This window comes from Nematostella vectensis, chromosome 6, assembly GCF_932526225.1.
Source record: "Nematostella vectensis chromosome 6, jaNemVect1.1, whole genome shotgun sequence".
In the NCBI taxonomy this organism is placed as follows: domain Eukaryota; kingdom Metazoa; phylum Cnidaria; class Anthozoa; order Actiniaria; family Edwardsiidae; genus Nematostella; species Nematostella vectensis.
In genome coordinates this window covers 12151109-12161781 of record NC_064039.1, presented here as the reverse complement: position 1 = coordinate 12161781, position 10673 = coordinate 12151109, and the positions used below count along the sequence as shown (strand labels likewise).

The 10673-nt window shown below is 43.1% G+C and overlaps 1 protein-coding gene across 2 annotated transcripts; it reads right to left on the bottom strand.

Annotated features, from left to right (window-relative positions):
• Window positions 1–403: 403 nt before the first annotated feature.
• On the bottom strand, window positions 404–10673 carry LOC5521024. Of its 2 annotated transcripts, none has more exons than XM_048728755.1 (11): window positions 10421–10673; window positions 9029–9250; window positions 6749–6975; window positions 5480–5695; window positions 4659–4728; window positions 4184–4246; window positions 3751–3795; window positions 3089–3148; window positions 2505–2558; window positions 1823–2060; window positions 404–770 (listed from the first exon to the last, which is right to left on the bottom strand). In XM_048728755.1, exons 2-11 carry the CDS (start codon window positions 9246–9248, stop codon window positions 521–523), a joined length of 1443 nt encoding a protein of 480 aa, XP_048584712.1. In that variant the 5' UTR covers window positions 9249–9250; window positions 10421–10673; the 3' UTR covers window positions 404–520. The 2 variants fall into 2 exon arrangements, with proteins under 2 accessions (XP_048584712.1, XP_048584713.1); XM_048728756.1 differs by having other exon boundaries at window positions 5495–5695; window positions 10421–10672.

Sequence of the window (10673 nt, the reverse complement as noted above, 5' to 3'; positions counted from 1 at the left end):
CAAGAGGTTATTGCAAACTATCCCATCTGTACAGGTCAGGGCCTGCTGTCTTCAATTTGCCTATCCTCGGGCACCCAGGGCGTCGCGGAGATCGGGCACACAGGGAGCGCGCGAGAAAGAAAGAGGAGTTTCTCGCATGCTGCCTGATCTCTGCGACGCCCTAGGTCCCCGAGGATGCAATTTGCCATTTCAACTAATACCCATAACATACATTGTTTAAAAAGAGACATGGTACATCATCAGGGGCGGATCTAAGAGGGGGCCCCGCCCCCCTATTTTCAGACATTTGGCTTAAAAACAACAAGAATTTTAAGAAAATATACGGATGAACAATAAGTCCGCCCCCCCCCCCCTTTCTTGAAACTTTTGCTTCGCCCCCCCCCCCCTCTTTTTTTAACTTCTGGATTCGCCCCTTATGATGCATGAAACGTGGTGCGCTGGTTAAATATTACGTGAAATATATATAAGTATTGAGTTCGGGAATCTCCATTGCAGCACGGAAAGGCTAGGGCCCCATTTTCTAACAGCGTTTGGGTGACACGTTCTCGGACATGTAGTTGACGATGTTTCCCGCAGGCTGGTAGCGCGCCACCACATAAGTGCATCTACCATCGCTCGTCTTGGCACGACCCATGCCTAACTCCTTACTCCCCTTCCATACCATCTGGGTGAAGTGCCCTGTCCCCCCCTGGAAGCCTCCACGAACAAAACTGTACTTTTTTGACTCCTCGTACCACATCTCGCACGCCATGTCGCCCGCAGTGTCATAACTGTAAGGAATGCAAGGTGATTATTTTCTTAGGGTGTATACTGGCGAGGTAATGTTAAGGGCGGCACCCCACTGTCTTCACACAGCTGAGATTTAATTGTTGGGGGAGGCGGGCGGTCCACAGTACCCCTCCCACGGCTACGTTTACACAGTCCCCGATGTAGAGAAACTATCTATAACGAGGTAATACAGCTTGCACGGCTAAAATTAACCTGCCTAGCTATCAGTCATGTTGAATTTTGTTCGTAGTTTATTTTGTTAAACTTTTTTAATGGGCCGCGCGAGAGAGCTGGGGTTAGTGTGAAGGGCGCCCGGAATATTTAGTTATTCCGGGTGCCCCTTATACTAGCCCCAGCTTGATTCTCCCCTCAGTTGTGCAATGCACTTTTTTCACAGTCGTACAATCGATAATTACTGGCCTGATGGCTAGATTCTCCCCTTAGTTGTACAATGTACTTTTTTCACAGTCGTACAATCGATAATTACTGGCCTGATGGCTAGATTCTCCCCTCAGTTGTACAATGCACTTTTTCACAGTCGTGCAATCGATAATTACCGGCCTGATGGCTAGATTCTCCCCTCAGTTGTGCAATGCACTTTTTTCACAGTCGTACAATCGATAATTACTGGCCTGATGGCTAGATTCTCCCCTCAGTTGTACAATGCACTTTTTTCACAGTCGTACAATCGATAATTACTGGCCTGATGGCTAGATTCTCCCCTCAGTTGTACAATGCACTTTTTTCACAGTCGTACAATCGATAATTACTGGCCTGATGGCTAGATTCTCCCCTTAGTTGTACAATGCACTTTTTTCACAGTCGTACAATCGATAATTACTGGCCTGATGGCTAGATTCTCCCCTCAGTTGTACAATGCACTTTTTTCACAGTCGTGCAATCGATAATTACCGGCCTGATGGCTAGATTCTCCCCTCAGTTGTGCAATGCACTTTTTTCACAGTCGTGCAATCGATAATTACTGGCCTGATGGCTAGATTCTCCCCTCAGTTGTGCAATGCACTTTTTTCACAGTCGTACAATCGATACTTACCGGCCTGAAAACATAGCTAGATTCTCCCCTGCGTCGTTCCGACTGCACTTGCTTGAGTGTTGCATCGAGCGTTGCTGAGCAAGTTTCTCGGCATAGTACTGTGCCTCTCGAGCCAGCTCGTCCGACCACTTGAGGGGAGGTGCCGAGTGCATCGCGCGATACTTGTTGTGGTTGTCAACGCATTGGTTCTTAAAGGATCTGTCTATTGGTGTGCTGGATTTTGGTGCACTTCCCCCGCCTGTGGAACACCGAACAAAGCTTTCAATGTGTAGTTCCGGAAAATATCCATGGTTGTCTGGGGTCGGAGGTATGACCCGCCACCCCTCTAGAATTTCCAGCCCCCAGGAAAAAAATAAATACAGTAAATGTTAAGGAAAAAGGACATTTTAACCCCCAACCCCTCACCCCTGTGGAAATTCCTGGGCGTTTGAACCCCCCCCCCCCCCCCACCCTCCCGGGATTTCCAATCCCTTCCGTGGGGGTATGGATATTTTCTTGAACTACACATTAGGTGCATCATTACGGAAAAAGAGTGCAGGAAAAAGGTTCCGTTCCATAATGAATCGTACAAGCCTTGAGGCGGTGACCCCTACTTGTCCCACATGGACCAAGAGTCACCACATGTGTAATGGCCCGCACACTCTCCCTTTACCTCGCGCATCGTTAAAACCTGATAACGTACCAGATGAAGGCCTGTCAGTTTTCACTTGCGTCCTTGAAATCTGCGGACTGTACTCTGGGCAAGCAAAGACAAAAAGCATTTTTAAAACATCTTGGCCGCAGCTCAAGGCGCGGAATGAGTGATGACGTGATATAAATGTATTGGATGGGATTAACATGACTTTACCTTCAGGATACAGGATTTTAGCTTTCGTGTGTAACGAGATTTGGGATACAAAGTCCTCAAATGGATTTCAGGAGCAGACTTTGTATAATTTCTCCGTGCGTTGTAACTATGGCATATAAAACGGCGGGACTTGAAAAGCTCGCAGTGAGTCTAAAGCACTGAAGTTGTACCACGAATTTACAAGTCTTTGGATGAGGTCATAGGGCGAAACATATGGAAAACATAGAGCAGTTATTGTATGTCGATTTCCGGACATCATGATTCAACATATTTACACCCTTTGACTAGAGAACAATATTTTGCAGGGCAGCGGAATTTAGCTCTTACATAATATAAAAGGTTCATGCTGATGGTAAGGTAAGTTAGGTTCGTGCTGATGATAAATTCAAATTCCATACGAAATTATTATTTGTCGTTACCTTTCTTCTTCTCTTCCCGTCTGTATGAGCGAGAGCCAATATCGTCATTCTTGAAAAAATCTAAAAAAAATCACAGCATTTAGCGCCATGTTTTTTTGGAGGTTATCGGTAAGACAAAAGCTAACAAAAATGCATATCTCTGGCTATTGCGTGTCTTGGCGTGCCTAGCGCGTTACCGTATTAAATGTAGAGCGTTTCTTCGCGGGCGTCGGTATACTATTATAAAACCTCTCTAAAAGGTGTTTTGGCGTGCATGGCGTGTTATGGCCAGGTATACTATTACACATGGCCTGAATAACTCGCTGAGCGTGTTTTGGCTTGCATGGCATGTTGGCCAGGTATACTATTACACATGGCGTGAATATCCGCTAAGCGTGTCTTGGCTTGCATGACGTGTTATGGCTAGGTATCCAATTTGTGGCCTGTATATCACGCTAAACATGTCTTAGCGTGCATGGTGTGTAACAGCCAGATATACTATTACACATGGCCTAGTGTCTTCGCGTGCATAATGAATACTTGTTATAGCGTAATGAAAGCTTGCGATATTGAAATTACGTAGCGTGTATATTACACGGCGTTGCGTGTTGTCCGTTATACCGTTATACCTCTATGAACTAAAGTTATACGTGGGTGATAAGTATATTGCATCAGTATCTTACCGTCATTATCGTAATTCCTTCTTGCCCCGCCCTTCCAGCCCGAATCTGAAAGTCACATTTAATTTGCCGTGTAAGTATAGACCTTATTCCCGACCACTACGCTTTTTCTCATTACCGCTAGTAATCGGATACTATTGTTTCAAAATGTGTCAAGGGTTCTACAATATCTCGAAAAAAATTCTTCTCTGAGCCAAATTGCAAGGCCATCCCGATCGCGATGTTACTCGACACTTAGTTTTGAAGGACGTTGAGTTTATGAATAGCTCTTGGTGGGAACGCACTTCCTCCAAACTCCCTACCACTCCGCGGCCAAACAGCGTCCTTCTCTTTTTTTTCAAATGTCAATTTTAGTCCTGTAGGCTGCATTTGCTATTCTACAATATCACAACATCTGAACAACATTGCGCAGAGCAGCCGCCTATTGGTGCCCTACCATTGTCGCCCTCGTGTTTGTACGTGGTACGGATCTCACGGTGGACTGAATGTGGACTCCCACCTATGAACCAACAAATATCAAATGCTTTGGTTAATCAGGTCCGTGGCAGGGAGTGGGCCACTGTGGGGGGGCGATATTCTAAAAAAATATAAGGAAATTACCAGTTGGGGCGTGGCCCACACACGATATTTCGAGGCCTGCTACGGCACTGTTAATACCAGAATCTGCCCGTTTGCAGAAGGGAAGCTCACCAAATAAGAAGCTCACCACATAAGTGACACGTTAAAGAGGACCAAGTGAGTCCAACTGTTCTAACACAAGAGGACAAAGTGGAACACATTGCTTAGTTTCTTTTCTTCCCCAAGAAAAGTGAATCTCGTCGTTCTCTTCAAACTTAAGAAGGTTAAGTGAACACCATTGTTCTGTTATATTTTGCATGGGTCTATCTATGACAGAAAGGTTTGACCCTTACCGTCACCCGCTTTGGTCACAACTGTTTTCGTAATGACTGTCCTTCCGCCAGGACCACGTTCATAGGTTGTCTGAAACACACACATTAAGATAGTCTTCGATTAATGACTACTTAGGCTAAGTTCAAGTCGTATTATCCATGAACCGTATTCAATGCAAATGCATGCAAATGAATCGAGTCGATTGTTTTATCTTTATTTGCATGCATTTGCATTGAATACGGCTCATGGATAATACGACTTGAACTTAGCTTGCTACAGCAGTACGAAGCTTTCTTTTACTCCTAATTTAAGCTTAATTCCGAACTTTTTTGGATAGGCAAAACGACCAGAGAGAGACTAAAAAATTCAAATCCGTCTTTGAGAGAAAATGAAAACTTGCTGATTTGTGAGGATGGTAAATAAACCGCCTGGGGTCGTTCGTTTTGTATACCGTTCCAACTGCAGATGGTTGCAAATGAACATGAAACAACGACTTTTTTCATCAGTATGGAATTTTGGGTATTTTTGTGGCTTTTTGTTAAAAATAAATTTGTTAAACGCGTAGAAGACTTTGGTATATCAATTATGTTAATTTATATACAGATTAAAATTTAAAAAAAGGAGGATGAAATTAGCATAACTGGAAATTTGGGAAAAGAAACACGGTTGTTGCTTGGTACATCTCCCTAAATCGTTTCACGAAGTTTGTTTAATTTTCTACAGAAACTTCAAGTGCATTAAAACAGACAGCGCACATTCAAATATGTAGCGCTATCATGAATTATAAACAATCGGATTGTCTGGTTAAAGATGGAAAAAGAAATTATGAAAGAGCCGTGTCCATTGTCGCTTTTACCGTTTCTTTCGTCTTCCCCCCTTTGTCTTTTTCCTTATGCCGGATTCCCAAGTCTTCAAATTTCTTGAACAAATCGTCTTTTTTGTCGTTCCAAGATTTTTCACGGCTACCACTTGGGTGCTCCGTGCTCAACGGTTTAGAATCATGCTTTTCAATTCTTGAAGAATAAACACGGGTAGTAGAGGAAGGGGAATTCGAGCCCTGAAACAGGAAAGCAACAATTAAGATGATGAGGCGTAATACAAGTAACAAATGGGAATGAAAGTACCGACCTCGGCCATAGTGGAAGATTATGTTTTGAATAGACCACAAGGTTTTGGAACTCGTCCCTACAATGTTTTTATCTGCTTCTCCTATTTGCTGAAGTACCAGCGATATGATTGACATGAGCGGGCTAATCACCCATTTCCAAGTCATAATAGCAATGTCTAGATGTCTGCATTTAAATATCAAGTGGATTTAGTGTTTATTTTTTTCTCGGGTTGCGACTCTCTTTTTTGTTGTGTCTTTCCAGATGCTTTTTGGTTATGCCTTATGGCTGCCGATGGCTATTTGTTATTTGATATGATATTTTTGATATGATTTGATATGTATTTTTCTACGTCGGATATACGGCTAAATTCTCTCAAAGACTTTTCGAAGACTCAAAAAAGAGAATCGGGTTTTTTTTCTGCTAGCTTTATTACTTGCCTTTGTTTCTCTTTATCTAAATCAGCTTTAGCAGCTTATGAAGCATTTTGAAGGAACGAATTTGCTTAGCTTCATCATCATTATCATTCCTTCCTCCAGCTCGTTAAGAGCTAAAGCTTTATATTAATTCATCAATAATTTACAACAAGGTAATTCACGAGGGAGGAAAGGAACTCAAACAGCGACGCACAATATTTATTGTTTCGATTGTAACAAAGAATGTTGTTTTAAGAGACGGACCATTAGAAAAGTGAAGGGAAGGGGGGAGGAACAAAAATATCTATACATGATTAAAAGCCTGAAAAAAAATGGATGCAGCCCAAACCAGACAGAAAAAAAAATGCATACAACAATGAAAAAAAGTTCATGCACGTCTTGGAGACGAGGAAGAAAAACATGCACGACTGAAACTTCCCCACCCCACCCCCCTTCACTTTTCTAATCGTGCGTCCCTTAGGCTTTCCCTCTATCTAGTAGGTAGGATTTGGCGAGGGATTCATGAACAAACAATAACTTGAGGGGAAACAATGTAACGATATTAGTATGAGTAGGGTCGCAAGTCACCTTGGCAGGGAAGACATTTTGTTCATAGCGCCCTTGCACATTACCCGCGGGTCTGAACCGGGCGACGACCACAGCATTCCCGGATGAGGATATCGCTTTGCCTATGCCGACCTCTCTGCTTGACTTCCATACTAGCTGGGTAAAGTTTCCCGCATCTCTCTTGAACCCAGGGTTGTCAAAGCTGTAATTTTTACTGCCGTCGTACCACTTGTCTATGGGCTCGTGCCCTGAAAGAGATAACTGGTACTGACCAACTTCTATAACAAACGCCTTGTATCAGGCCCGTACCCAGGATTTTTCTTGGGGTGGAGCGAAATCCGTGAACGTGAACCTCTTTTTTCCGGGGGGGGGGGGGGAGGGTGGGTTTTCGGTTGAAAGCGGGTATTGGGGTGTGTGGGTGGTGGTGGGGGGGGGGGGGGGGTGTTAGGTGGATAGATAATCTGAAAGGGAGGAAAATGTGGAACATATATGATGGCGTGGAATGGCAAGAATGGGGATGACAAAAACAAATATATAGAGTTACTAAATGGAAAGGTGGGATATTTCTTAGAGCTCTTCGAAATGTAAAGCAACCTTACGTGTATTCTAGCACAAGGTTTATCATCAGGAGGTAAGACCAGGTACTAGTCAAATGCGAAGGGGAGGAATAAAACTGGGAACCGAGGGATGCTAGGGGGTGGGAGGAAAGATGGAGAAGGTCTAGTGAGAAAGGAGTTCGCATTTGAGACGTGTTTCAAAGTGAATGAGTGGCTAGCCAATTCACCTTACCCAGGAGGGGGTGAGTTTTCTGATAAAAATCTGACCAGCTGACCACCCTCTAAATAACAAAATGATTTTTTTATGGCATTGCAGTATCTTCATGGGACGTTTGTCATCGAAGCAAATTTGGCTACGTTTGACTTTTGAATATCTATGTCTTACCAGAGTGATCAAAAAAGCTTAAGATATATCTTATGCTCTCTTGGAGTGATCTAAAATGACTTTTCTATATCTAATTCGCTTATGCTTTGTTATCTAGAAAAAGAACGTCTATTGCGAACCGGAAGTGGACTTTTAGCCGTTAATGGGGGGGGGGGGGGGGGTGCGAACGCTCCTCCTGCAATAGGCGAAAATTCCACGTTTACAAGCATTCGTTCGGTGCAGTTTTTGTATAGAGCTTATAACAAAATCTCTTAGCTACCACTGTACCCAGGATTGGCTGAGAGGGGGAGGGGGTGGTTGGGTGCAAATGAACCATATTAAAAAAGGATGGCATTTGACCATCCTTCGATAAGGAACATGACACTTTTAGGATGGGGGCGGGGGGGGGGGGGGGGGCTGCACGCACACCCTACGCACCCCTCTGTGTGTTACTCACGCGCCTGGATCGGTTCTTTACAGGTTAATAACCCATTTATGTTGATACCCATTACCCGTCAATACCCAATACATGCTAATACTCAATACAGGTTAATACCCAATACGAATTAATATCCAAGGATTAATGCAGAGTGTTCAAGAAGAAGAACCTCCTGCTATACGAGATGAAGAGGGAGAACAACTCCCTACCACCCCTGGAAACTCCAAGGTGACCTCACAACACCATCTTACCTTTCAACTCCACCCTCGAATCCGTAGATGTTCTCTCCTTCATCACCCCTCGCAACTCTAAGGTGACCTCACCACCATCTTACCTTTCACCTCCGCCCTTCCAGACAACCCGTAGATGTTCTCTCCATCATCACCTCTTGCAACTCTAAGGTGACCTCACCACCATCTTACCTTTCACCTCCGCCCTTCCAGACAACCCGTAGATGTTCTCTCTATCATCACCCCTGGAATTCCAAGGTGACCTCACAACACCTTTCACCTCCGCCCTTCCAGACAACCCGTAGATGTTCTCTCTGTCATCACCCCTGGAATTCCAAGGTGACCTCACAACACCATCTTACCTTTCAACTCCACCCTCGAATCCGTAGATGTTCTCTCCTTCATCACCCCTCGCAACTCCGAGGTTACCTCACCACCATCTTACCTTTCACCTCTGCCCTTCCAGACAACCCGTAGATGTTCTCTCCATCATCACCTCTTGCAACTCTAAGGTGACCTCACCACCATCTTACCTTTCACCTCCGCCCTTCCAGACAACCCGTAGATGTTCTCTCTATCATCACCTCTTGCAACTCTAAGGTGACCTCACCACCATCTTACCTTTCACCTCCACCCTTCCAGACAACCCGTAGATGTTCTCTCCATCATCACCCCTGGCAACTCCAAGATAACCTCACCACACCATCTTACCTTTCACCTCCGCCCTTCCAGACAACCCGTATATATTCTCTCCATCATCAGTATCGGCGCTACTAAGTGTGTTAGATTGAGCGCATTCTCGAGCCCAGGCCTCTGCGTCCTTGGCAAGCCCGCGAGACCATTTTAAAGGAGGGGACTGGTGCTTTTCCCGAAACTTGTTGATCGTATCGAGGGCCTCCTTTGAGAATGAATCCAGCAGTAGAAAATTCATACCTGAAAGAAAAGGGTTACTCGTTTGAAACGAAACTTGTCAATATTGAAAAAAAAAACGATATGACATTGATTGCGGCTTCGATTTATCTTTCAAGTTCTACACAGCCAATTTACATCTATTTTTGGTATCAATTTAATTGATTTTCAAATTCTTTACCCTAAGGGCAAATAGAATGCAATGATAAATGCAAAGTTATGAACAACCTTGCGTGGCCAAATATTGAGACATCATAATGCAAAAATAATACCGCTCATAAAATATACTCATATATTGAAGGAAAAATTGTGCAGCAATGGAAATCAAAAACTAAGCTTTACTTTCTTTTTGTACTACAGCTAAACCAGCCATTAGGAAATAAAGTCGTTTATCGATTTATAACTTACTAATTTGCGCCTCATTTTTCGAAAATGAAATATTTAAACGTGTGAGATAAAGTAGCGCAAATAATGTAACTATTAGATGAAAAATGGTGCTTTTTTCATATTTCAAATACTTTTTAAACATGATTTTCCTGAACTGTTTTCGTGCTAATTTGACAACTCATTCAAATAAAGATGATTGGTACGCCATTCGCTAATAAATCACATGTGACGTGATTACACCCCCGAACATGATTTATCATAGTGCTTAATACCCTTAAAAGGCACACTGCGGCACGTTTTCAGGGGTACTTATAACAAACGACAAGCTCTTTCTCTTTTACGCTTGGGTGCATTGCCTTCTACACAAAGCAAGTGCGATTTCGCTCCCGTTCATGCATCATTAAGATGTTTTGTGTGACTCCATATGAGTTTGTATGTAAGCACGCATGACGCTTAAATCTTGCTATGCGATCTAATAAAGATCACTAGAACTAATGGAAAACTATTTTGGGATAATATCAACAAAATATTTATAACCAAGCCCATAGCTTCCCGAGTTCATAATTTCATTTTATATCTGCACTTTTTGAAAACTGAGGCTACTTACGTTCGATGGAGATCATGGTGCTCCAAATATCTTATTATTTATAACTATTTATAATTGTTTGCCAAGATTGACAAAGCATCAAGTTTTGTCTCACGCACCCATCTTTTGGAAATTAGTAGAAAGTGACAGTGTGAAGCACTGAAGTCTTGACAATTAAATTAAAGCGTAAATATATTTTAATGCAAAAGCGCGAAACTTACCCTCAAAGCAACAATTGAAATCCTAAATATTTCCTTTTGTGTATCCAATAGTTTCTTTCCCTCCTTCAGAATGCCTAGTGCGATTGATATTTTCTCCTTTAAATACTCAACTTTATAAACTTTGATCGACAAAGTTTTCTCAAGGTAGCAGCAATCCGATTGCACGACAACCGACAGCGTCACTATTATGAAAAGCTCCTGGAGGTATGGATGTGAGGTTGTGTCATTTGCACATGCTTCGGAAGTCAAGCAT

Coding starts and splice junctions, on each gene's coding strand:
- LOC5521024 (XM_048728755.1), bottom strand. CDS start 9,248: ATGAATTTTCTACTGCTGGATTCATTCTCAAAGGAGGCCCTCGATACG. Junction 2,559..3,088: donor ACGGGAAGAGAAGAAGAAAG/GTAACGACAAAT, acceptor TTGCTTGCCCAG/AGTACAGTCCGCAGATTTCA. Junction 2,061..2,504: donor AACTGACAGGCCTTCATCTG/GTACGTTATCAG, acceptor GGTGTTCCACAG/GCGGGGGAAGTGCACCAAAA.